The sequence below is a fragment of the Sprattus sprattus genome (assembly GCF_963457725.1).
Source record: "Sprattus sprattus genome assembly, chromosome: 14".
Classification (NCBI taxonomy): Eukaryota; Metazoa; Chordata; class Actinopteri; order Clupeiformes; family Clupeidae; genus Sprattus; species Sprattus sprattus.
In genome coordinates, this window is record NC_137912.1 from 2,852,645 (window position 1) to 2,877,543 (window position 24,899).

General features: G+C 46.8%; 4 protein-coding genes across 4 annotated transcripts; 2 read left to right on the plus strand and 2 right to left on the minus strand.

Moving 5' to 3' along the window:
* Positions 1-697: 697 nt before the first annotated feature.
* Positions 698-4,653, minus strand: LOC308375338 (ADP-ribosylation factor 4-like). The gene is made up of 6 exons (XM_080851438.1): positions 4,528-4,653; positions 3,376-3,456; positions 2,372-2,481; positions 1,972-2,043; positions 1,666-1,791; positions 698-1,369 (listed from the first exon to the last, which is right to left on the minus strand). The coding sequence occupies exons 1-6, from the start codon at positions 4,592-4,594 to the stop codon at positions 1,283-1,285; spliced, it is 543 nt and encodes a 180-aa protein (XP_080707564.1). The 5' UTR covers positions 4,595-4,653; the 3' UTR covers positions 698-1,282.
* Positions 4,654-5,178: 525 nt separating this feature from the next.
* Positions 5,179-11,551, plus strand: gcc1 (GRIP and coiled-coil domain containing 1). Its single transcript, XM_080851344.1, is given in 6 exon segments — positions 5,179-5,206; positions 5,863-6,703; positions 7,210-7,584; positions 8,866-9,375; positions 9,873-10,297; positions 10,299-11,551. Coding segments are annotated over 5 exon segments (2,604 nt in total). The 5' UTR covers positions 5,179-5,206; positions 5,863-5,905; the 3' UTR covers positions 10,795-11,551.
* Positions 11,552-12,458: 907 nt separating this feature from the next.
* ikbip (IKBKB interacting protein) lies at positions 12,459-20,809 on the plus strand (the record flags this gene model as incomplete). Its single annotated transcript, XM_080851345.1, has 6 exons — positions 12,459-12,756; positions 12,888-13,005; positions 13,637-14,417; positions 17,770-17,894; positions 19,246-19,777; positions 20,661-20,809. Exons 1-6 carry the CDS (start codon positions 12,530-12,532, stop codon positions 20,807-20,809), a joined length of 1,932 nt encoding a protein of 643 aa, XP_080707471.1. The 5' UTR covers positions 12,459-12,529.
* A 512-nt stretch (positions 20,810-21,321) lies between these two features.
* ckap4 (cytoskeleton associated protein 4) lies at positions 21,322-24,542 on the minus strand. The gene is made up of 2 exons (XM_080851426.1): positions 24,122-24,542; positions 21,322-22,813 (listed from the first exon to the last, which is right to left on the minus strand). The coding sequence occupies exons 1-2, from the start codon at positions 24,470-24,472 to the stop codon at positions 21,557-21,559; spliced, it is 1,608 nt and encodes a 535-aa protein (XP_080707552.1). The 5' UTR covers positions 24,473-24,542; the 3' UTR covers positions 21,322-21,556.
* Between the last annotated feature and the right edge of the window lie 357 nt (positions 24,543-24,899).

Sequence of the window (24,899 nt, forward strand, 5' to 3'; positions counted from 1 at the left end):
AGGATTTTAGATGACTGCGTTCAGTTGTCTGTTAACGTCTATGCAATCAAGATTAATGATTTTAAGTAGATGACTGTGTTCCAGGCCTCTGGGTGTTACTCAGTGGCCAGGTCAGCACTGCGTGTGGGATGACTGTGAAGTTGGCGTGAATGGAGTTTTCGGGGTTTTGCAACACCCTAAGCTCAGTGTCCACACCCCCCCCTGCTAACGTGCTTCTCCGATACTCATGCCAAGTCAAACAGGAAATACCCGGCCCTGATGATGCAACCGGGGACTGGAAAGATTTAGAAATTGTCAAATCAATCTTCCAGTCAAATCGAAACAATAGAATACCTAACCAAAGGAACTGCGTAACTCATTGGCATAGTAGCGTGCCCTTATCATTGTGAAACACTGGGTCACTTCCTGTTTCTTCTTACATCACTATGTAGTCACTGCTCTGACATTACGTAGAAGTAACTCTACTAGAAGAAAAGCGTGCTCTTATAATGACCAGCTCTTCATAGTCGTCTGTGTGTACCATGAAAAGTGACATTAGAAATCTGCTTTCAATTTAAAACAAAAATAACCACAGGTAGCAAACAAATTGAATTTGAGAAAAAAAAAGAAGTTTGTCTTTATTGCATCATAATGGCCTCGTACGTACATGATGAGAAGGCCCTTCACATCCTTCAGGAAGAGAACCTTCCCGCCTGGGCTGCAGGATTCTGGAATTCTGGAGTCAATTCACCTCCACAAACCCCCCCCCCAACATTCCCTTTGGGGTTTATTACGTCACAATCACAAACTGTCCATGATTCTGCTCAGTGGTTGATTTGCTGTTTTTGTAATATAGTCGTAGAAACATGCAAGTTAAAAACATCTCGTTGTACGGCTGACGGGTGTCGGGTGTCGTGGTTAGGAACAGGAATGTAGTTCTAGGAAACATCGGCAAAAAGGGGGCAGACAATGACAGGGGCGATAAAAGGAGGTAGAACAAACAGGACAAAAAAAAAATCAAAAACATGAAAACAAACAAACAAAAAAGAAATAGTTTCAGAACAGGAACTGATTGCAAAACGTCCATAAACTTCAAGTTCTACCAGACAGACACACTGATATTTTTTTTTAAAGTTATCTCCGGGTCAAACTCTTCTCCTCCTCCTCTTCCTCTTCATCTTCTTCATCTTCTTGCTCCCATGATCGCATCCCTCGCTCCTTCCCTCCCTCCTTCCCTCGCTCCTGCTCTCCTGGTTGCTTTCGATCGTTCTGGTCCCGCTCTGGTCCCTGGCTCTCTCCCTCTCTAGCGTTTCGACAGCTCGTTGGATAACCAGTCCAGGCCCTCGTACAGTCCGGTGCCCTGGGTGGCGCAGGTAGCCTGCACGTGCCACTGCAGCAAAGGGAAGAGAAGAGAGAAACAACACCTCAACATACAGTGTGTATGTGTGTGTGTGTGTGTGTGTGTGTGTGTGTGTGTGTGTAAGTGTGTTCATTCACTCAACAACCAGGCTCTACACGAAAGCATATGTGAGGTTTTGGCCTGTGCAGCTGACATGTTTTCACTGTTTGTGCATGTGTGTGTGTGTGTGTGTAAGTATGTGCATGTGTGCATGTACGTGTGTGTACGTGTGTGTGCATGTGTGTGTGTGTGTGTGTGTGTGTGTGTGTGTGTGTTCATTCACTCACAGTTCTGCTCCTTAGGCTCTGAAGGCCCAGTTTGTCTGTGAGGTCGCTCACTGCCATGGCGTTGGGCAGGTCCTGTTTGTTGGCGAAGACCAGCAGCACCGCCTCCCTCAGTTCATCCTCCTGGAGCTGCACACACAAACACACACACACACACACACACACACGAGTGAGAGGGAGCACAAAGCAAACACCAACAGACAGACAGACAGACAGACAGAAAGAGAGAGAGACAGATAGACAGACAGACAGACAGAAAGAGAGAGAGACAGATAGACAGACAGAAAAGAGAGCGAGACAGACACATACCATTTTTGCGAGCTCTTCCGCTGATTCTGCTACTCGCTCCCTGTCGTTGCTGTCCACTACAAAGATAAGGCCCTGCAGAAACAAGAAGGTCATCTAACTCAAAACAAGGCAGAAATGCTTAACACTTCATTCAAGTAGTGGCCTGTGGGAAGGTCAAAGGTCACCCGTTGCATGCCCTTAAGGTCGGAGGTCAAAGTGTATGCGTTTATTTGAAAAGGGACAGTGTGCATTGATAAACATTTCCCAGAGAAATGTAAATCCAAACGGAATTAGCTAGGTTAGCTAGTTTCCATCCGTTGTCCCTTGGCAGAGCATGACAGAGAGATATGGAAATAAAAGAAAAATAATAATCAAAAATGTATCATTAAAAGAAATAATAGTAATAAAAAAAGTGTCATACCTGTGTGTTCTGGAAGTAGTGCCTCCACAGGGGGCGGATCTTGTCCTGGCCGCCGACGTCCCACACGGTGAAGCAGATGTTCTTGTACTCCACCGTCTCCACATTAAACCCTGACGGAGAAACAACAATGGTGTTAAACACTCACATTTACAGACAGATTAACAGCCACCGCTACACCCCATGGGAAGAAATGAATATGGTTGTGTGGACAGACAGACAAGCGTCAGACAGACAGACAAGCGTCAGACAGACAGGCATAGTGGCCCCCTAGATTCTGAAACAGGCTTTAAACTAGCTTGTGTTGGATCTGCAATCACTGCCTTGCCATTGCAACACTATCTGATATATTTTGACGTTCATATTATTTTAATATACTTACTGTTATATTTCAATGCTTGTCCTGTACCACAACCCTTATCTTTATCTAGTTCAAACCCATAATGTGTCTGTTCCCTACAGAAGGGGAACGTAAGGTTGAAATACCTACATTTATTTATCCATTAGGATTAATCCAAAGCGATTTACAAGTGAGGTAATAACAAATGGAAACTACAGTAAATGGAAGCTAACATTCAAACACACATTTATGAAACAGTAAGTGAGGAGATCTTCCCCACAAGCCTAAAATGAAGGTAACATTCAAACACACATCTATGGAACACCAAGCCCGGTGCCAGTGACCCAATTCCAGCGTTTAATCTGTGAGTAGATCTTGTTTAGGGGGAGCCACTTGAGCTTTGTTTTGACTGGGCCCTGTCAGATCCTATCAGGCACTCCCTCCCAGCAGAGCCGCCCTGCATGCCTCGCCAGCCTAAACAAACCCCTCAACCTGCACATCAGTGCCCCTTTATTCACTAGCAGTGTGATCATTGGGGCATTACAGGGAAGGATGTTTAATGTACCCGAACATACAAGGATGGATGAAGTTTGTATGACAGAGCGTTTTTCTTTTAGTTATTCTGTTGTTGTTGTTTTGTTTATTTATTTTTTAAGGTGATTCTTACCAATAGTTGGAATAGTGGTTACTATCTCCCCCAGCTTCAGTTTGTAGAGGATTGTGGTCTTTCCGGCAGCATCCAGACCAACTGAAAGAGAACAAGGAGTCACAATGTCAGGTGATACAAGATGAAGGGATCATTGTATATTATTATATTATAATTATTTACAGGCATGTAGAACATTTAATGACAACTAAAATTGGTACTCGTTAAAAAGTGAAACAAATGGTAATTCAAAGCCCTTGTAGACCTTGATCCCTGTCAGTTCTGACAACACACCGAGACATATAGCTCGGATGTTTGTTGGAGTAGAGGAAGTCATGTGATACATTAACATGTCAACGACTACAGGCAGCCTCCACGTGTATCTGTGCTTGCTACGCCCCTAGCACACCTGGCCATGAAACCATGGTATCTGGGTCCGGTCGTATCTACTACTCTACGATAACCAGGAGTAAAATCAGCTGACGTAGAAGACCTTCGGAAGACTTTCTGCCGGCGTGTTTAACTGGCTGTCGTTACACAAAAGTTCTCAATCTGTATTTAGCATTTCAGTCCACTGTTACACTCGCGGTTACTCGGTTTTAATATACTTTACACGTGGGGAATACATATTGTTAATATGACACGTTTGAGGGAGAACACTGAAAACGAGACACAATCAGACTAGGAAAACTGACACGTACCTAACCAACGTTAGCCATTACATTTCTTAACCAGACAAGATAAATGATGAAACGTTGTCTTACAAAATCAAGGACCACATTGGTGCATGGTATGGCCATATCGATACAAGTTACGTTGGATGAGATTCATTTCTGTATTGACTTATAAAACTAGGTACTGGTTATGGTGACGACAACTGGCTATTACAACTCAACTAGCTGGCCAAAGATCTTGCTGTCCATCGCGGTAACAGTGCAGGCAATGTTGCAATGCCAGATACTCGACAACGGTGTTCACTTAACTTACACACGTTATCAAATGAAATCACAAACCAACGTTACAACAAATTAGTTACTAAACCTAGCTGGAGAAATACATGTATCAGGTTGTTAATAACAATAGGAAACATCAAAGCTTCTTTGAGACGTCCCCTCCCACTGACTATAGCGAGGATGCTAGGACGGCTACCATAGCCTACTGGATTATACTCACCCATAAGTATTCTCATCTGCTTTTTACCGAAGAGCTTTGAAAAGAGCGACGAAATTGTGAGCCCCATTTTCACTTAGAGACCCACTCCGGTAAAGGAAAAAATATAAAGCAGCAACCTCAAAAAACGACCGACTTTTCCCGATGGCCTGTAATCTGTTTATTGTAACCACACCGACCGACTGGGTGCAGCTTCTTTTGCTGTCATATGCCACGTCCAGGCCAACGCGGAAGAAATGACGTCATCACTTCGTTCTTTTAAATTAACTATTTAGTGAACACTTGATGCTCGGCCACTACTTTGGACCTTGATGGATGACTCACATGAAGTTATGAATACTGTATGCTTTATATGCTTGTATTTCCACGATGCAATATTCAACATCATCATTCTTTCAAACCCAAATACCGCTTGAGTTATCCAATGTGACCTACCAAATATGAGCTCTTTTCCTCCAAAAATGATAAAGCATTTTAAGGAGTATATTTTGTGTAGTTTAATATGTGTATTGTAAAGTTTAAAAAAAAAATTACGATATCCACTGGGTTAGTTACTAACAAAATGAATGGGACCTCACCAACATGGCCTCCTGCAAAGGATGCATGTACCAAGAGAAGTGTGTGACGCTCCTAAACAGTGGCCAGCAGGAATAAGGAAGACAGTGGTGGACACGTATCGGAGGTATTCTCCACATATTGCTTACATATGTACCACGAAATATCTTGCTGTATCAAGTATAGCATTGTTAGAAGGTTGACATATCACATACAATGCTTTATTTCGGTTCTTGAGCTCGACGATATCTTATTTTCGTCCATCGTTGTCAGTAACTTGTGTTTGCTATCATTTAGCTTGGCAGCTAAGTTACTTGGAAGAGATACAGTTAGCTGTTACTTCAAACCAGCTCAGGTCGCTTGTTTAACAATGTGGAAGATGCATTTTTCTATTCTTTAGGTTGTATGTTGGTATAGGAACTAAGGTCTCTTATTTAGGTCTGTCATGTTAACAGAACATTACGCTGTGTAATAGAGAGCGTATTCCAGCTTAAGTCTTTGCAAACTCTGTTCTAGCTAAACTAGCGTATGTGCCGCTTCTCTCCGATCACGGTAACATATGTTTTTTCATTGATCACTGCTGTTGCTGCTGGTTTTGTAAAACAAAATAAAAAAAATCGTTTACATCAGAAGTCCAATGACGCCTGTCATTGACGACAATGATCGGTCGTTCTCTAAATGGTCATAGGGTAGCCTATGTATGTCTTGAGCGCTGCTTAATTCAGCTTAATTGAATTGAATATTGACCTCGTGAAACTGGCCATTATGTTCTTAATTTGACAGCTTGAGGATGAACCCTACATGAGAGTACTAGAACCAAACAAACATGGAGAAGTTTGGCATGGCTTTTGGGGGTGGCCCCAGCAAAAAGGAGCTACTGGACACCATCGAAGGACAGAAGAAACAGCTGGTCCAGTACCAAACCCGCTTTAAAGATGTGGTCCGCGCCTACAAGGGGCTCCTCAAGGAGAAGGAAGCTCTGGAAGCTAGCCTGAAGGTCCTCACAGTGTCCCAGGAAGTGGACCTGGGCCACTGCAGTGACGACCCGTACTTACCCGGCGGGGTCAGCACCGCTTCACCCTTGACCTCTGACCTCGGGGACGACCGCTCGTCTCTGCACAGCGAGGACAGCGTAGACACGGCGGCGTCCGTTGACACGGCGGCCAGCGGCAGCACCAAGGGCGACCCGCTGGAGGAGGAGCTGCCGCAGCGGTCCGGTTCCCTAGGAGATGATGTCACCAGCCTGGCGGGCCTCACAGCCTCCAGCCAGACGACCCAGGGTTCGGAGGAGGCGAGCGGGTCGGAGAGCGGTGTCAGCACCGGTAGCAGCGCGGGTCTGGAACAGCAGCAGCCAACGGCAACGGCACCGGCACAACCACAGGCACCGCTCACCACCACACCCAGCACCACCAGCGCCTCTTCAGAAGTGGACCGGCGCATTCTGCAGCTCAAGGCCCAGCTGAACACGCTGACCAGCTCGCTGACCACGGTGTCCCAGGAGAAGTCTCGCATGGAGGCCTCGTTCCAGGCGGACAAGCGCAAGATGAAGCACGACATGGAGGAGCTGCAGAGAATGATGGAGGACTCCCGGAGACAGCAGGAGGCTGAGATGAGAGCTCTACAGGTACGGATGCAGTTTATATTCATTTGTTGTAGTTTTAGGTACAGTGGGGAAAACAAATGCAAATAAATTCATAACTGTTGTTTTCTTGATGTTTTTGTTGATATTTTGTATTTTCACTGTTAAAATAGACCTACCATTACAATTATAGATCACGCATTTATTTGCAAGTGGCCAAACTTGCGAAATCGGCAGGGGGTCAAATACTTATTTTCCCCACTGTATAGGAAATGGCATTGTTGTTGTGCAGGATCATGAGGGGTTGAAAGGTTTTGAGAATGATACGCTGATTAAGAATATAACAATATGAATATGAACTAAAATTTTCATTGTTGTTGTGCAAGATCATGAGGTGTTGAAAAGTTTTGGAGGGAAAGAGAGAGGGAGAGAGAAAGAAAAAGCAAACAAAAAGAAAAAAAAAATCTCTCTAAGAATCAGAATTTTGGAATCAGAATGTTGTGTGTTCCATGTTCTATGTTCCATCTTCCATCTTCCTTCTGGTTCCCCAGGACCAGCTGGCGGAGAGCAAGGCCCGCGTGATCACGCAGCAGCACGAGCGGGAGCAGGAGCAGGGGGACCACGCACACATGCTCCGGGAGCTCCAGAAGCTGCTGCAGGAGGAGCGGGGCCTGCGTCAGGACGCCGAGCTCAAGCTGGAGGACTCGCGCGAGACCCTGATGGAGACCATGCAGGTGGCGGACCGCGGGCTGGACTACGAGCTGCGTCTGAAGGAGGCGCTCCAGGAGAGGGAGGAGATGAGGAGGAGCCTCCAGGCGGCGGAGGCCGAGAGGAGCAAGCCCGACCCTCTGGTGGAGGAGCTTCAGAAGGAGGTCACACAGCTCAAGGTCCACTTCCAACAGCAGCTCCAGCATGAGATTAGAAAGGTGAGGCAGAGCTCTAGAACATCTCAGACACACAATACAGAGCTCTAGAACATCTCAGACACACAATACAGAGCTCTAGAACATCTCAGACACACAATACAGAGCTCTAGAACATCTCAGACACACAATACAGAGCTCTAGAACATCTCAGACACACAATACAGAGCTCTAGAACATCTCAGACACACAATACAGAGCTTCAGGACATCTCAGACACAGGGGACAGTGGTACAGTCGTTTAGTAATCAGAAGGAAGCTAGTTCGATTCCCTACTCCTCCTTACCAAGTGTGTGTGTGTCCTTGAGCAAGGCACTGAACCCCTAAAAACTGCTCCTGATGTATAAATGCAATTTCCTTGTAAGTTGCATTGGATACAAGCGTCTGTTTAATGACTAAATGTAAATGTAACAATACAGAGTGAAGAAGGTGAAAAGATTCAGCACTTGGGTACCCTACAAATATTTTATCGTAAGCATTGTGCAATGAAAGACAAACATTTCACAAATATCAAAATTAAATGGGAAAGCATTAGATACATTTAGATAAAAATCATTTTTGGAAAGAACTGAACGGGATGTTGTTTTGGTTTAGAAATATTCCAGCTCAGCCAGACACATATTTCTTTGGCCCAGTAGTAAAGCACTCCCAAGCATCAGCACGGGCTATTGAATGTACGGCAAGTGATATTGTGTATTGTTTATTTACATATTTACATTTAGCCATTTAGCAGACGCTTTTGTCTAAAGCGACGTACAGGGGAGAGTCAAGCTATGAGCAATAGAGACCTAGTGTAACAATAAATACTACTTTAAATAAGAAATAGAAAGACAAAATAGAAAAGAAAAAGAAATGTAGGAAGTGCAAGTTAAGCACTAGTTAAATTGCCAGTTATGAAGAGAGGTGGTCTCTGAAGAGTCGGGTCTTCAAAAGCTTCTTAAAGGTAGAGAGGGACGCCCCTGCTCTGGCGGTGCTTTCTGTTTTTTTTGTTTTTTTCCTGCTTCCTGTTTGTTTCTAGCCCTTTGGCTATTATCTTGATCAAATAAACACATTGATTGATTGATTGATTTATTTCTCTCTCTCTCTCTCCCTCCCTCCCTCCCTCTCTCTCTCTTTCTCCCTCTCTCTCTCTCTCTCCCTCCCTCTCTCTCTCCCTCTCTTTCTCTCCCCAAGATCTATTTCTTTGGCCCAGACGTAATGTAAAGCATTCCCAGGCATCAGCACAGGGCTATTGAATGTACGGCAAGTGATGTGTATTGTTAACTTCCTGCTTCCTGTTCCCAGGCCACCCAGGCGGACGAGCGGCTGCAGGACCAGGCGCGTCTGGAGGAGGGCCGCGTGGCGAGCCTGGAGGAGCGGGTCTCGGAGCTGTCGGAGCTGCTGGGGGCCTGCGAGCGCACGCGCCAGAAGGACCAGCAGACCGCCCAGAGGCTCCGCGAGCGCGTGCTGCAGCTGGACACGGAGAACAAGACGCTGGCCATCGCCGCCACCTCCTCCTCTTCCTCCTCCTCCTCCTCCTCGGGCCGCACCGGTGTCGGGCCCGACTTCATCCACACCCTCAACCTGGACGAGGCCAACCTGGACATCAGCCTGCTGAAGGAGAAGATGGAGGTGATGAAGAAGCTGCTCAAGAGGGCCACGCAGAGGAACATGCAGGGGATGGTGATCGAGAAGCTGGGAGAACAGGAGGTGGGAGAGGAGGTGGAGGAGGAGGTGGGGGGGGGCAGGACGAAGGTGGAGGAGTCGGACGTGGAGAGGAGGTCTGCGCTGTTCTACCAGCAGGAGCTGAAGCAGGTACACAAACACAGTTTCTTCCCCCTCGCCGTCTCACTACTGCTAACAGCTAACCCATAGTAACATATATATTTATCCATGTAGCATATATATTTATCCATGTAACATATATATTTATCCACTGTAGCATATATATTTATCCACTGTAGCATATATATTTATCCACTGTAGCATATATATTTATCCATGTAACATATATATTTATCCATGTAACATATATATTTATCCATGTAGCATATATATTTATCCCTGCACTTCTTGCACTCGCCACTTCTTCTTTGCACTATTGTTGTAACAATTCACAGCTCCTGTATATACTTTCTTCAACTTCATAGACCATTGCACTGTTTGTTTTTGAATTGTGTTTGTTTTGTATTGTGTTGTAATGTATATTTTGTGTAAGCACATTGAGAGCCAGTTTACCGAGTCAAATTCCTTGTTTGTGCAAACTTATTTTAATAAAATAAATAAAACCTGATTCTGATTGTGAATCTTAGGTGAAGGAGGAGTTCGAGCGCTACAAGGTGCGCGCGCAGGTGGTGCTCAAGAACAAGAACGCCAAAGATGGCAGCCAGGCCAAGGAGCTGGAGGACGCGCGCGACCAGCTGGCCGAGCTCAAGGAGAAGTACATCAACCTGCGTATCCATAGCGACGAGGCCGAGGCGCGGCACCGCGGCGCGCTGGAGGAGCGCCACCAGGGGGCGGTGGCCGCGCAGCAGGGCCACAAGCAGGAGCTGGAGAAGCAGGAGGCGCAGCACCGTGACGACTTCCTGCGGCTGGAGGAGGAGCTGCACAAGCAGCGCGACCGCACCATGGCGCTGCTCGCCGAGAAGGACCAGGAGCTGGAGCGCCTGCGGAGCGCCGCCGCCGCTAACGTGTTCGGCTTCACCAGTCACCGCGGCAACGGTGGGGCGTCGGAGACGGGAGCGGGGGGGGGGGTCGCAGCAGCAGGGCGGGGGGGGGGACGAGCTGGAGTTCGACAGCCAGGCGCAGGAGGAGAGCGACTTCATCGCCCAGGCCCTGAGGCTGGCGGGGCCCAACGAGCCGACGCTGCTGCTGTACGCCGAGCAGCTCGCCCGGAAGGAGGTGGAGAACGGCGCCCTCCGCAGGCAGAAGCGGCGCCTGGAGGAGGACGTCCACCAGCTGCAGGGCAAGCTGATCGCCCACGGCGAGCGCCACGACGAGGAGGCGGCGGAGCTCCGGGCCGAGCTGGACAAACGCCTCCGGGACCAGGGCCGCGACGGAGCTAACCTGGAGTACCTCAAGAACATCATCTACAAGTACCTGACACTCCAGGACACTAGAGGGCGCCGGCAGACCCTCACGGCCATCCTCACCATCCTGCACTTCAGCCCGCAGGAGAAGCAGGCGGTCATCAAGCAGCAGGCCCAGGGTTGGTGGGCAGCAGGGAAGAGGTAGCAGGGGAGGGCGGACATTTTGGATTCTGGTGAAGGACTACAGACTAAAGCTTTAACTTATTTTCATCGAAACAACCTTTGGATTGATCAACGCAACACCTATTACTGTATAACTGTGTGATTTTGTGGACTTGCTTATCACAGACACCCATTTTCAGTCTGTTTCTATCGCTGTAAAACATGTCATGCATTCATATAAACCTATCTGCCCGAAGTTCACCTGTGTTGACTAACTTATCCGAATGTGCTGAGCGTTGGACCATATCTTTACTGCTACCGTTTGTCACGACTCAGCCTTTTTACCCGTCAGCTTTTGAAGTCAGCTGTTCCTCTATCTGTAGGGAATACTACAGCGCCTGTGTGAAGCTGCTCTTTAAGACTGTGTGTGAGGACAATTTGTGCAATAACAACCAGCGGGACCTTTAAGCACAGCTTTGTATTGCACGTTTTCATACTATACTATACTGTGCTGTACTGTGTATCGTAGTGCAGACTAGTCAACCATTAAATGGGGTGGCAAGTTGTTGAAAATATGCAACACTACCCTACCATCCTCACCAATGACTTAAGACCTCAGTGTTAACAATACAATCTATTTTGAACGTCACCTGGCCTTTGCATGTGGAAGTGACTAACATAGTAACTTCTACTACACGTTTACTTCATATAGGCTGAGGGTGAGTCCAAGACATTTGGTCTCTAATTGAACAGACGGTCCAACCTAAATTAGATGTCATTAGATGACGAGGGGTTCTTAAGCAAACTGACCACAAAACTGTCTGGTTTCAATGACGTTGGCATTTAAGTGCAACAGAAGCATCATCAATGCAAAAGCCACTCTTCCTTTCTCGCTGTGTTTTCTGTTTGTGATGAAGAGAGTTAACTGTACTCAACCCTGTCAACCTCTAAAGTAGTCTTTTATAAAGAATCAATTAGACTGGCTATATTAATACTAAGTGTATATTTTGTCTCCTCTAAAGCATAAAATAAACTGTATTTTCCACCTTTTTGGTCTTTGGATTGAGTTATGTGAACATTTAATTGTCCATGTAGGCCTGTAGTTAAGATCCTGTGACGCCTAAACAATATACCTGTACAGTGTGTAAACACTATATAATGTCTTTTCATATCAGTTACGAGGTGATTCAAAAGTATTATGCTGCGAAGTCTGCCTTGTATGCAGCTTACAGAAGAAAGTAACCAACATGTTTTTGGTCGAGGCACTGAGGACTAAGAGCATGTTACATCAGCGGCCAGAGGGTGGTGCTGTTGTCACATTCATCTAGAACAGTCGACCTACGTTTCTTACGCAGTTTCCCGTTTTTTAAAAGCCTTTATTTGTTGAACAGTGTTGGTGGTGTAGAGTATCATTCATTTTTTTTAAATCTGAAAACGAATTCTGACGTTCACGTTAGTGTACCTGCATAATAATAATAATTTAAAAAAAAAAAACTTTTGTTGAAAGTTTTCTGTGCTACGTGGCTGGCACGTAAGTGCTTCCCAAGATCCCTTGAACAGGGAGGGGGTTGTTTGGAGACGGACGGTAGGCTACTTTTTTGGCCAACCTAGCTGCAATAATGATTTCATTGTAAAGCTTAACGTAGTTTTAAGTTTTAATTAACTGAATACCGTTGCCCTGAAATGTTATTGTAGTTTCTGATCTAGTCCCACACAAATTCATTTGAGTCGGTAAGAAGGCTTAGTTAGCCATTATACAAATCTGGAGCGGTTTAAAAATGCCGAGCAATGAATTGAAGCAAAGGAAAAAGAATATAAGCCCGAAACAAAACGACGATTCTAGCGATGGAGCGAAACAGAACGGCGAGCCTGAGACGAAGAAAAGCGAAGCATCCGACCCGAAATCTACGGCTCAGAAGAAAAGTTATCTCCGTTCTGATGAGATGAAGACGGTTCTGGGTCTTCTGTTTTGTGTGTGTCTCTGTCTCTGCGCTTCGCTTGCGTGGTGAGTACAATTGCGTTACGCACTGTTTGATGCCACATGTCAATCAGCAGCCGTCTCCGCAACTTTCTATTTCATTTCAATTTAAAAATCCATCTTCATGTTATGAACTAATACAGTGCTGTTGTACACAGTATGATCTGGGAGCAGAATAAACGGTTTGCCGAAGTTGAGGAGAAGTACAGTCTTCTGCACGGGAGAACAGCAACGTATGCAGAGCTGGAACAGAGAGTTGAAAAAGTGTCTGAAAAGGTGGGTGTGACTTAAACACGATTACATTCAGACAGAGCTTACAATAATGCAGACAAAGACCCCTAGGAAGTCAAATATGTTAAAGGGCGAAGCCCATGTTTGTTATAGGAGTGTTTGAAGAAGGTGAGGGTCATGCTGGCAGTATCGGAGTGGGAATTTCTATACAGCTTTTGTAGCTGGTTTCATGTCAACACTTTCAATCCAAACTGATTGTATTGTAAAGATGGTGTTGTATAGCTTGAATGATTGACACACAGCACTGAAAGGGCTTGAAGTTTGTCAGCAGTGGCACACACAAAGAATACATTGTTTTTGATGCAGAGCAAGTACACACACAAACACATACACATACACACACACAGACACAGACACAGACACAGACACAGACACAGACACAGACACACACACACACACACACACACACACACACACACATACACACACACACACACACACACACACACACACACACACACACACACACACACACATACACACACACACACACACACACACACACACACATACTTACACACATACAGCAGACCAGAGCAGAGAAAAGTCTGTCTAATGTTGGAGAAGCATACACACACAGCTCAGAGAAACACCCTGTCTTATGTTGTGGGTGCAGCTTGACGCCTCCAAGAACCGCCTGGAGGGGGCGCTCTCCTCCATCTCCACGGCGACCAGACTGGTGAGCAATGTCGCCTCCCTCCGCTCCATCGTCACGGCAATGCAGGAGGACGAAGGGGACAACGACATCACTTCCTCAAGCGGCATCCAGGAAGTCAACGTCCGCTTCCTGAACGTGACGGAGGCGTGGCAGTCGGGCCTGGCTGCCGTGACGACCGACCTGGCGTCGCTGAGGGAGGAGTCCCGCGCCTCGCACGTCCGCGCCACGGGCGACATCAACGCGGCAGAGCGGCGTCTGCGGGCCCTCACGGAGCGCCTGGAGGAGCTGGAGGACAGTACGCGGAGGAACGCCCGCGCCTTCGACCGCACCGAGGAGACGGACGTGACGCAGGCCCAGCGGCAGCTCGACTGGAACACGGGCCGCGTCACCGAGCTCGACGAGAAGCTGGCCCGGCTCGCGCGGACGGACCGGGAGCTCGCGGAGCGGCTGGACGAGCACGTGCCGCGGGCCCGGCAGTGCCAGGAGCACCTCCCCGCCGTGGAGGAGGCCGTGCGCTCCATCCTCAGGCTGGCGGCGGCCTCCGTCGCCATGGAGAGGCGCGTGGAGGAGCTGGGTGTGGATGTGCTGGGCCTGGAGGACAGCATGCTGAGGAGCCTCACGCAGACGCTGGACATCCGGCAGGAGCTCAACGCCCGGAGCAGCGGAGGGAGGAGGGAACACTCGGCCGGGAGCGAGATCGACGCCATGCTGGAGACGCTCATGGAGATGGAGAAGGAGAGCAAGAGAGAGGAGGAGGAGGAGGAGGAGGAGGAGACTCTCAAGAAGATGGAGAGCAAGAGAGAGGAGGAGGAGGAGGAGGAGGAAGAGGAGGAGACGCTCATGGAGAAGGAGAGCAAGAGAGCGGGAGAGGAGGAGGAGGAGGAGACTCTCAAGAAGATGGAGACCAAGAGAGAGGGAGAGGAGGAGGAAGAGGAGGAGACTCTCAGGGAGATGGAGAGCAAGAGAGCGGGAGAGGAGGAGGAAGAGGAGGAAGAGGAGGTAAAGAATACGTACGAGGTGGATAAAGGTACTGTGGTTGAGGGGGTGCCCCTAGAAGACTCTGAACACAGAGAGACTGGGGAGGAAACATTGGCAGTGCCTGAAGAGGTCTTGGAATCCTTACTGACTGTGGAGACACAACTTCAGGGCACGGAGGAGGAACATCCAGAGTCTCAGCCCAATGATGTCAGTGTTTGATGTCATCATACTGCGCCTGCCATGGCCCAAACTGTATGTAACTCCTCCCTCTTTATGAAACTGCTGTCTGTGCTGCCAGTGTAAAAACAGTGTAAAACGAGTATTAATAGAATGTGTGATCTGGTGTTGTCTATGATGTTTTCTGAATAGAGTTTTAATCTCTACTGTATCTCTATCTGTCAGTCAGTACTGAACATGGTTCTTATGGGTCATAGAAGTATTCCTTATCATATAAAAGCTGCAAGAACTGCACTGTGTCCTCATGTTTTCATGCCCAATGAAGGGAAATATTATTTTCTGCACGTTACTGTTCTGTCTAGTTCCCGGGTGTGTTGCCATGCCATAACATTTGAAGAGGTAATGTTTCTGTTTTGTACTGGATAGTTCGATTCATGTGTCCGAAATGATACAGATTGTCACTGAATGTTTTTGAATAAAAAGAAGAAAAAAAACATTGTAAACAGTCTTTGTTTATTTCTTCAATATTCTCCAGTTAAGTTCTCCAGAAGTGAATTCCATAATATTTGAGCTACATGTATTGATCTGCATGACGTCACACCCCTTGTTATCATCCACTTCACTTAGGATGTGTTAACTTGTGTTTACATGAGATTAGATTAGATTAGATTTGTTTACTTTAGATTAGATTTATTTACATTTGATTAGATTAGATTTATTTACATTTCGATTAGATTAGATTTATTTACATTACATTAGATTAGATGTGTTTAAATTAGATTAGATTAGATTGTATTAGATGCGTTTACATTAGATTGGAATAGATATGTTTACATCACATACATATATTCTACCATCTAAAGGACTTGAACAAGGCACATTCATAGGAGCCTAGGAGGACTGGATGTGAAGGGACTGAGGCTATTCCAAGAATGTGACAAACCTTTTTTAATTAAGTCTGAGTAAGTGGTAAACATTCTAATAGAAGAGCCCTCTGGTTTAGTTTTGCTAGGAGAATGAAGCCATAACTCTCTTCTATTAGATGGTTTACTTCTGTCTCCGTTTGTCACTAAACCAGGTTCTAAGAATAGAATCCCCCCCCTGGCGAAACAATTCATTCCGAGCCAACTGTTTTGTCTACAATAGAACCTTGCTCTCATACTCCGGTGCCACTGTAGTTACTGCCGCTCACAATCTCTTACATACTCAGAGTGACTAAGGGGACACTCTGACCTAACTTATGACCTGGCGTCAGTGGTACAGGAGGTAGAGAAGTCGTTTAGTAATCAGAAGGTTGCTAGTTAGATTCCCTGTCGAAGCGTCCTTGAGCAAGACACTGAATCCCTAATTGCATCTGATGTGCAGGGTGCCATGTATATACATCCTTGTAAGTCGCTTTGGATAAAAGCGTCTGCTAAATGACTAAATGTAAATGACCTGCTCTAACAGCACTGCAGAATGGATCGTGGCATTCTGTGATCAGTGTTTAGCATCTTTCCATCAGCACATGGGTTCTCCTCACTCTTGTGCAACTGTCATGAGGTGTTGCAGAACAGAGCGTACTCTTGGCCTCTTATATAGTGACGTTACAGCTGATCATCATCGGACATACCTGTACGCAGTGGTGTGTGAAGGACATACTTGTAGACAGGTGTGAAGTCAAATGTAGGCTGATGTTAAAGCAGCGCAATGCAACAATTTCTGCTTTTTGAGGTATGTTTTGGTAGGCATCTGCTTTTTGCATCATCTTCAAATTAATTTTGTTATGGTATGCGGTCATGTAAAGGCCATGTGAAGGAAGGATTTACACACCAGCCTTCCAGGATATGCAGTTATATGCAGTTCTGTGTAGCTCTATGCAGTTCTGAGTAGTTCTATGCAGTTCTGAGTAGTTCTGTGTAGTTCTGTGTAGTTCTATGCAGTTCTGTGGGCTGGGACAGAACAATGAGATCCCCACATAAAAGTGAGAAAAGCCTTCACAGCATCAGCATGACATCACCAACTGTATCTTCAAAACACACCAGTTAGTTCATCATCACGCTTTCATCAGTGCCAACTGGGCTGTTGGTTGTGTTTGGCATGTTTTCTTTCAGTAGTTAACTAGTTTTAGGCCAAACTACTATAATGTTGCTTTAAGTGTGATTGTAATTTTACACCACAGATTAATGGAGATTCAGTCAGACAGTGGTGAACCAATCAGGAACAAGGTCTTATTTACAATGATGCACATCAAGAGAAGGAGAATGGCTTCAGATAAAGATTCACCAGCTTCTCTGAAAAGTACCTGAAATACCCCAGATCTGTCAGTAGAGGGCGTTAATCACCAGGCCCATCTTACGTACTGTAGGTCACACTGACTCAGGACAATCACCAGGCTACCGTCATCAATTGTTATCCTGGCAATTTATGATAGATGCCGAATGACGCAGAGAATACAAGAAGTAAAAGTGACACACTGAACTGAATTTAACACACACACACACACGTTCCATTCTTATCTGTAAAAACAAACGGATAAGATATACAGTCAGACAGATATCATAAGAACATAACGTTCAAATGAGAACAAATACATTCAGGGATTCTTCTACAAAACCTCAATTCTGAATATAAGGACATTTTGGACGATGAGTGTAAAATCATGAGACTTTAACTCTGATTTGCACTCCTTCAAGAATGCATCCCTAACCACATCATTCTGTTGATAACGCTTCATGGTTAAATGATGCAATTTTCAGCCTTTCAGTGTCATAATCCGAGTCAGAGTGTAGCATCAGTAATTGTGTGTGTGTGTGTTTGTGTGTGTGTATCCCCCTGCCCTTCCCAAGTGTGTGTGTGTGTTTTTCTGTTTTTATCTGTACACACTTTCCCTTCATCTGTCTGTGTGTGTGTGTGTGTGTGTGTTTTGCTTCCTCCACAGTGTGAAACTCTTCTAGCTCTGCTGAGGACCCTGGAGAATGAGGCTCCTCTGTCCCAGGTGTCGGGTCTGGAGCAGGAGATCTCCCAGCTGACTGCCTGGTCGTCGGGGGCGACGGAGAGACAGCAGCGGGCACAGGAGAAGGTCCTTCATTTACATTCCATTTATGATGATGATGATGATGATGAAGGTCCTTAATTTACATTACAGTTATGATGATGATGATGATGATGATGATGAAGGTCCTTAATTTACATTACAGTTATGATGATGATGATGATGATGATGATGAAGGTCCTTAATTTACATTACAGTTATGATGATGATGATGATGATGATGATGAAGGTCCTTAAATTACATTACAGTTATGATGATGATGATGAAGGTCCTTAATTTACATTACATTTATGATGATGATGATGATGATGAAGGTCCTTAATTTACATTACATTTATGATGATGATGATGATGATGATGATGATGAAGGTCCTTCATTTACATTACAGTTATGATGATGATGATGATGATGAAGGTCCTTAATTTACATTACAGTTATGATGATGATGATGATGAAGGTCCTTAATTTACATTACATTTATGATGATGATGATGATGAAGGTCCTTAATTTACATTACATTTATGATGATGATGATGATGATGAAGGTTCTGACGATGGTGATGGTTGTGACGAACCATTATGTTCGTCTGCTTTCCTTGGTGTCCTGTATTGTGCAGCCATACAGCCATACACACAAACATACCAACACTCGCACAACACAGGACACCAAGGAAAGCAGACGAACATAATGGTTCGTCACATGGTGGTGACAGTGATGATACATTTACATTTTATTTAATTTAGTGATTTAGCAGACGCTTTTATCCCAAGTGACTTACAAGGATGTATACACATTCTACATCTACACTGATTACACACTGCACATCAGGAGCAATTAGGGGTTCAGTGTCTTGCTCAAGGACGCTTCGACAGTGAGGAATTGAACTAGCAACCTTCTTCTCCTCGGGCACTTACAAGCTGCCCACTGCTCCTGGGGTCCTGGAGGAAGGACAGTCCAGGATGGGAAAATGCAGAGAATAAATTCACCGCAACCTCAGGCCTATGTGTGTGTGTGTGTGTGTGTGTGTGTGTGTGTGTGTGTGTGTGTGTGTGTGTGTGTGTGTGTGTGTGTGTGTGTGTGTGTGTGTGTGTGTGTGTGTGTGTGTGTCCTGTGTCGCCTCCATATATCCACGTGTGTGTGTTCCAGTGTGTCGTGTGTGCAATTAAAACCTGACAATTATGATAACTAAACTTCTTCTCTACCTCCTGTACCACTGTCGCCCTGGTCCAAGTCCTGGCTCTGTCGCACAGCACATCAGGAGCAGTTAGGGGTTTAGTTTCTTGCTCAAGGACGCTTCGACAGTGAGGAATTGAACTAGCAACCTTCTGATAGCTCAACTTCTTCTCTCCCTCCTGTACCACTGTCGCCCCCCAGGTCCAGGCTCTGTCCGCGGCGGTGGAGCGGATCGAGGCGCACACCTCCAGCATCACGCGCGACATGACCGCCAAGGTGGCCGCAGTGCGCACCGACATCCGGCGCATGGGCGGCCTGGAGTCGGACGTGGAGGCGCTGCTGGGGCGCGTGGGCGCGCTGGAGGAGAAGGCGACCACGGCGGAGAGGACCATGATCAAACGCATGGGCGACCTCCTGGTGGGCAGCATCGACCGCGTAGCCAGCCTGAAGAGCGCCACCGAGAGGAACGCCCAGCGCCTCGAGCAGTTGCGCAAGCCAATCCCAGAGCTGCTGGCCGCTGACAGACGGCTCTCTGAGCGAATCATGGCCCTGGAAAGCGGCCGGGCCCGCCTCATGAGGACGGTGACGTTCGCGGGCGACCTGAAGCCCAAGGTGTTCACCATCCAGAGGGACTTCTCCGCCCTGGAGCCCCGGCTGGACGACCTGACGCTGAGGATAGGACTGCTCGCCGAGCACGTGACGAAGAGCGAGAAAGACCTCGGGGAGCTGATGCGTTTGTTTGAATGTAGTGTGCTGAATGCTCAGGTCTTTCATTAAGGGTGTCCATGCTGAAAGGTGTAATTACTGATGAATTGACGTGTAATTAAATGTGAAATTTCTTTGGTATGTCTTGAGTGTTTTGTCCACTTAGGTAATAGAATGAAGTTTGAGAGACAAAATGAAACAGCATTTGTAGTTTTTTCTCTCTCCGTAGTTGTACTACAATTCTTAAAATACAAATATGTAAAAGTCATAAAAGTTACAGTATGTAATATTTATGGTGATCCATTAGCAGAAATGGAATATTGTATTCATGATTATGTTTCATTAATGTATCACCTGAAACTATGCATCGTTGTGTTTTAGTAGCTTAGAATGCCCCTCATATCTACTTAGGGAGCGGGTCCTCATCTTCGGTGGTCCGCCATGTAGCTCTGAGATGTTTCTACAGTGGCCCAGAAGGGACAAACCAAAACACTGGCACTAGAGAGGGCCTTTACCCTTATGTATGACACCTGATGACCACCGTAGCTTCTTATACACGCTTGGAAAGGGAGAAGTATTCAGTTGGGTGCAATCTGCAGTCTCACCACTAGGTACCACTAAATCGTACATACTGTACCTTTAAGTTGGAGTTTATACTGATTAAATAACATTAGCAGGTGTGTACAGTTCTACCCATATACTAATTTATTGGTTCTCAAAACAGAACAGAACTCGGCACATAACTCATTGAACTTTGAGGGAGATTGGGGAAAGGATCCATGTTTTCAGGTCAGCATTGTATGTGTGCCACCTAAGAATACTTCTAGAACATGCCGATCTTGTGGACCAGTCCAACTGCTTTTCTTCCCTGTGCGTTCCCTGTATGTTCCACACAATGTTTGTCTTGACAGGCCTGACTGAGCCTTTCTGCTTGAGACCAGGGGCTCTTCAGCTGATCTCAACAGGGACAGGAAATGGAGTCAACGGGTACACATGCGGCACACCCTCACAGCCAATCACAAACCTCTATGTGCAGGCATACGACCTCGTGGACCAATGAAAAGCTGCCGATCATTTGCTCTGTCAGTCAGCGGTGTAGATTACAGGGCAGATGAGAGGGATGCCTAAAATGCCTGAGTGACAGCTGATATGAGACGGGCCACCAATCACGAGTCTTTGTCGAACTCTTTCACAAAGCATTGTGAGCTTTGAGGGAGGGGCGGGGAGAGTTCTTGGCATTTTTAACACAGTACTGAGACTCACTTTTAAGTTTATGTTTCAAGTGTCACAAAACAAATCTGGTGTTGACCATCTTGCAGTTAATGTTCAAACCATTTTACATTTTCTGCTATAATTCTTTAAAATTATAAATAAGTGAACTCGTTGGTAGAGTTCTTGCTTTTTTAAATACTTATACACAGACTGGAATACACATTCATTTAGAACAGTAGTTTCCATTCTTTTATTGAAAAATAAAAAAACAACCAGTACAATCAGATTTCAAAGAGTTGTATGGAGCCTTCATGTTAAGCCCCTTCATAAAAAACAAGAGAAAAAAAATACAGTGCAGGTTGAAGTGTTTTAGATTCACAGAACAGCAGTCCACAAAGACTTTATCTTTCCATTCATTTAAATTGATTCATGTTTCTAGATGCTTAATACCTCTCCTCCTCCACACAAATACACACACACACACTCACACACACACACACTGACACAGCATCTTCTGTTCCACATCCTCCCCAAAGATATCTACCTCCACACCCTTGCCCCTAGCATATAATGCCACATTTCCACGTCTGTCCACTTATTTGGCTTTGGGATTTTTCACCACCTTGCTTGCTGTGGCAGCCTTGATCGTCTTCAGTTCGCTCTTCAGCTCAGCAATGGCAGCAGTTTTCGCCTTCAGGTCGTCCACGGCACTTCTGATCTGCTTCAATTCGCTCTTCAGCTCAGCAATGGCCCCAGTTTTGGCCCTCAGGTCGTCCACGGCGCCTCTGAGCTCCTTCACGTCTCCCACAGCCTTGCTGATGGTCGCAGCGTCCCCGAACGCATCCACCTTCTTCTCCACGGCCTCCAGCTGCGGGCCCAAGGAGGAGAGGCCTCCCTGGGCACTGATCGCGGAGGCCACGCTCCTCTGGAGCTCCCCCAGGCTGGTCTTCAGCCCCTCCAGATCCTCCTGCAGGGCGTCCTGGGCCTTCTCCACAGCCTTGCCCTGGGCGGCTAGCGTGCTATCGTGGGAGTCGAGCTTGGACAGGAGAGCCTCCAGTCGGCCATCTTGCTCCCCGCTGGCGGTTGCCAGTGACTCCGTGCTCCCCTCGACGCTCCTCAGGCGGGTCTCCAGGTCGTCGCCTTGCTTCTGTCCCCTGGCGATGTCCTCCCGCAGTACCTTCTCCAGGCTCTGGAGGGCCTCGCCGGCCTGCTCCTGCCCGTCCTGCAGGCTCTGGGCCTGGTCGGCCATGGTCTGGACGCTGGCCTCGGTGGCGGTCACCTCCGCTCGGAGGGCGCCGGCCGTGCTCTGCACCAGCGAGCGCACCGACTGGATCTCCTCGGACAGCGACGCCATCTCCTGGTTCCGGCCCTGCAGCTCCTCCCGGACGGCGCCGATCTGCTCGCGGAGCACGCCGGTGTTGCCCTCGGCGACCTGGTTGGCGGTGTGCTGGTCGGCGATGGCGGCGGCCATGGCGGTCAGCTCCTGCTTGAGGAGCGCGGGGTCCTCGCGGTCCTCCACGCGGGCGCGCAGCTCCTGGAGCTCGGCGCGCGCCTCGCCCTGGGCGCCGGTGAACTCGGCCACGCTGTCGGCGATGGAGCGGCTCAGCTCGGCCAGGCGCTGCTCCACGGTGCGCTCCAGCGAGGAGAAGTCGCGCTCGCGCGCCTCCTTGACCTCGCGGATGCCCTCGGACAGATCGAGCAGGATCTCCTTCTGGAGCTTCTGGAGGTCATCCTCCACGCGCTGCGTCTCCTGCTCGCCCTTCTGCACCGCCGAGCCCAGGAGGCGCAGCGAGCTCTGGCCCGCGCTCACGGAACCATCCAGAGACGCCACAGAACTCTTCAGAGAGTCCACCTGCAGGGAGAGAGAGAGAGAGAGAGAGTGAGAGAGAGAGAGAGAGAGAGAGAGAGAGAGAGAGAGAGAGAGAGAGAGAGAGAGAGAGAGAGAGGGTCAATATGGAACCAAGCGTGGAGAAGAAGGATGGGGAAAGTGGGAGAGGGATTGAAGAGGCAGAAGTCATGTTTGAAAAGATGACACGGATAAGGAGGTAAGTGGATCAGAGAAATGAAATCCGATGAGAAGAGAGGAGAGGAGACGGTGGGAGAAACATACACATGAAACATCATCAAGGGAGAATGGGAGGCATAGGAAAGGTTGGTGACAATTACCCTCTACAGGGAAAATGCATTCACTCCCTGATAGCCATAGGCAACATGTTCCAATGGATCTATGAGGATCTACACCACCTCAGAAGTGGAGTGGTTTTAAGAGCATTTTAGGGTCAAAGGTCAGCACAGACATCTTAGCTTGGAGTCCTGTTTGGAATCCCATGTCACAGTAGACAATTAGAGAATGCATGCATGACTGTGACTCTATGACTATGGGAGCCAAAATATGCAATGTACTTTATTAAAGGGTCATAATGATGGTGAATGCAAGTCAATCTCTCCACTGGGTCCTCACGGCCCTCTGCTGCTATATAACATAAGTGGCAGAGGAAATGGCCCCCAAAGTAGTTAATTCACTACATAATGTCCTTTTATTAGTATCATTGGAGCCCTTTTGTATTAGTGTCATTGGAGTTACTCTGCAAAGCATCACTGCACTACTGCTCTGCATTGTGGAACAGTGAAGTAGCCTGTTACATAATCCTACAGTGACGTTGGGACAGCATGAAGTTAGAGAGATCAGAGTTATGAAAAAAATATATATAAAATACAATTTTTAAAAGCTCCAACATCTTTTTTCAGCACTTTTCAGCAATGAATGACTGCAGATAAAGTTATGATTGCTGGGCAAGTATGTCAGTGTGCATCTATAGTAAATAGTTTCGCAAGTTAACCGCAAAAATCACAATCAATATTAACCACACTGATGATAATAATAATGGTAGAATAGTATTACAATGTTCTAAATCGTACAAGAACTCATTTCTGTGGTGCCAACTCATCAAGCTTCTTTGAGGGGGATGGGCTGCGCGATGTGGCCATTTCCTTCTTGTAAAAACACTTAAAATGAATCAATCTCATTGGCTTTGAATATCACCTTATTTCTATTGCATTAAAACATTATAGAGTGTCTGATATGTACGAAAGCTAGGCCTATTACTATTACTATTAACATGAATATGAAATACAATTGCTATTGTTCAGACCATCTTACCTGTTGAAGAACAGTCTCCACTTTCTGTGCTAGTTCTGCGTTTTTCTGTAAGGACTCTTCGTGTCTGTTGCTAATCTGGCTGACTTCTTCTAAAACTTGCTGAAGGTAGAAAGAAGCAAACCCAGCACCGGCTACTAGAGAGATGTAACAAAGTGCAGCTAAGAGTTTCATACAAGTTCCCGACCCCGAACTTGATTTAGGGTGAGGGGCTGGAGGGGTCTCTGCTTTGCTGGCTTTCTGACTTTTCTTCGCCACGTCATCCTGTGCTGGAGCTGGTGGTGGTGGTGGTGGAACAGCATTTTTCTCGTTGTTGGAGGCCGAATTGTCCTTTTTTCTGTGTTTCGCCGTCATGTCTGCTTGTCTCCTGAGTTGGTCGTGTGCTGCGCGGAGGAAAGAGGAGCTCACTTATGTGTTCGTGGATGCTCCCGATATTGTTGCAGTGGAATCGGCGTATCAGTGAGCGTGTCGTGGCCGTTCATGGGAACGTGTGGAGGTATGCAAAAAAGGGGCGTCCCTTTCAAGAATTGCAGTGTATAGCACCATACATTTCACTTGGATACCCCCTAAACATCGTCTTGGTTGCGATACTTTTCAGGAACTGTAGCCTAATCCTTATTGACGACCAGGAATCCATTTGCACATAACTTGCTACATTGCATTATCTTTGCCCACATAATAGGCCCATATAGGGGGACATATGTTTATGATTTCACGTTGGCATCATCACAATTAAACTTTATATTGCTTGCGAAAGGGTGTGGGGAATCTGGGATTTCTG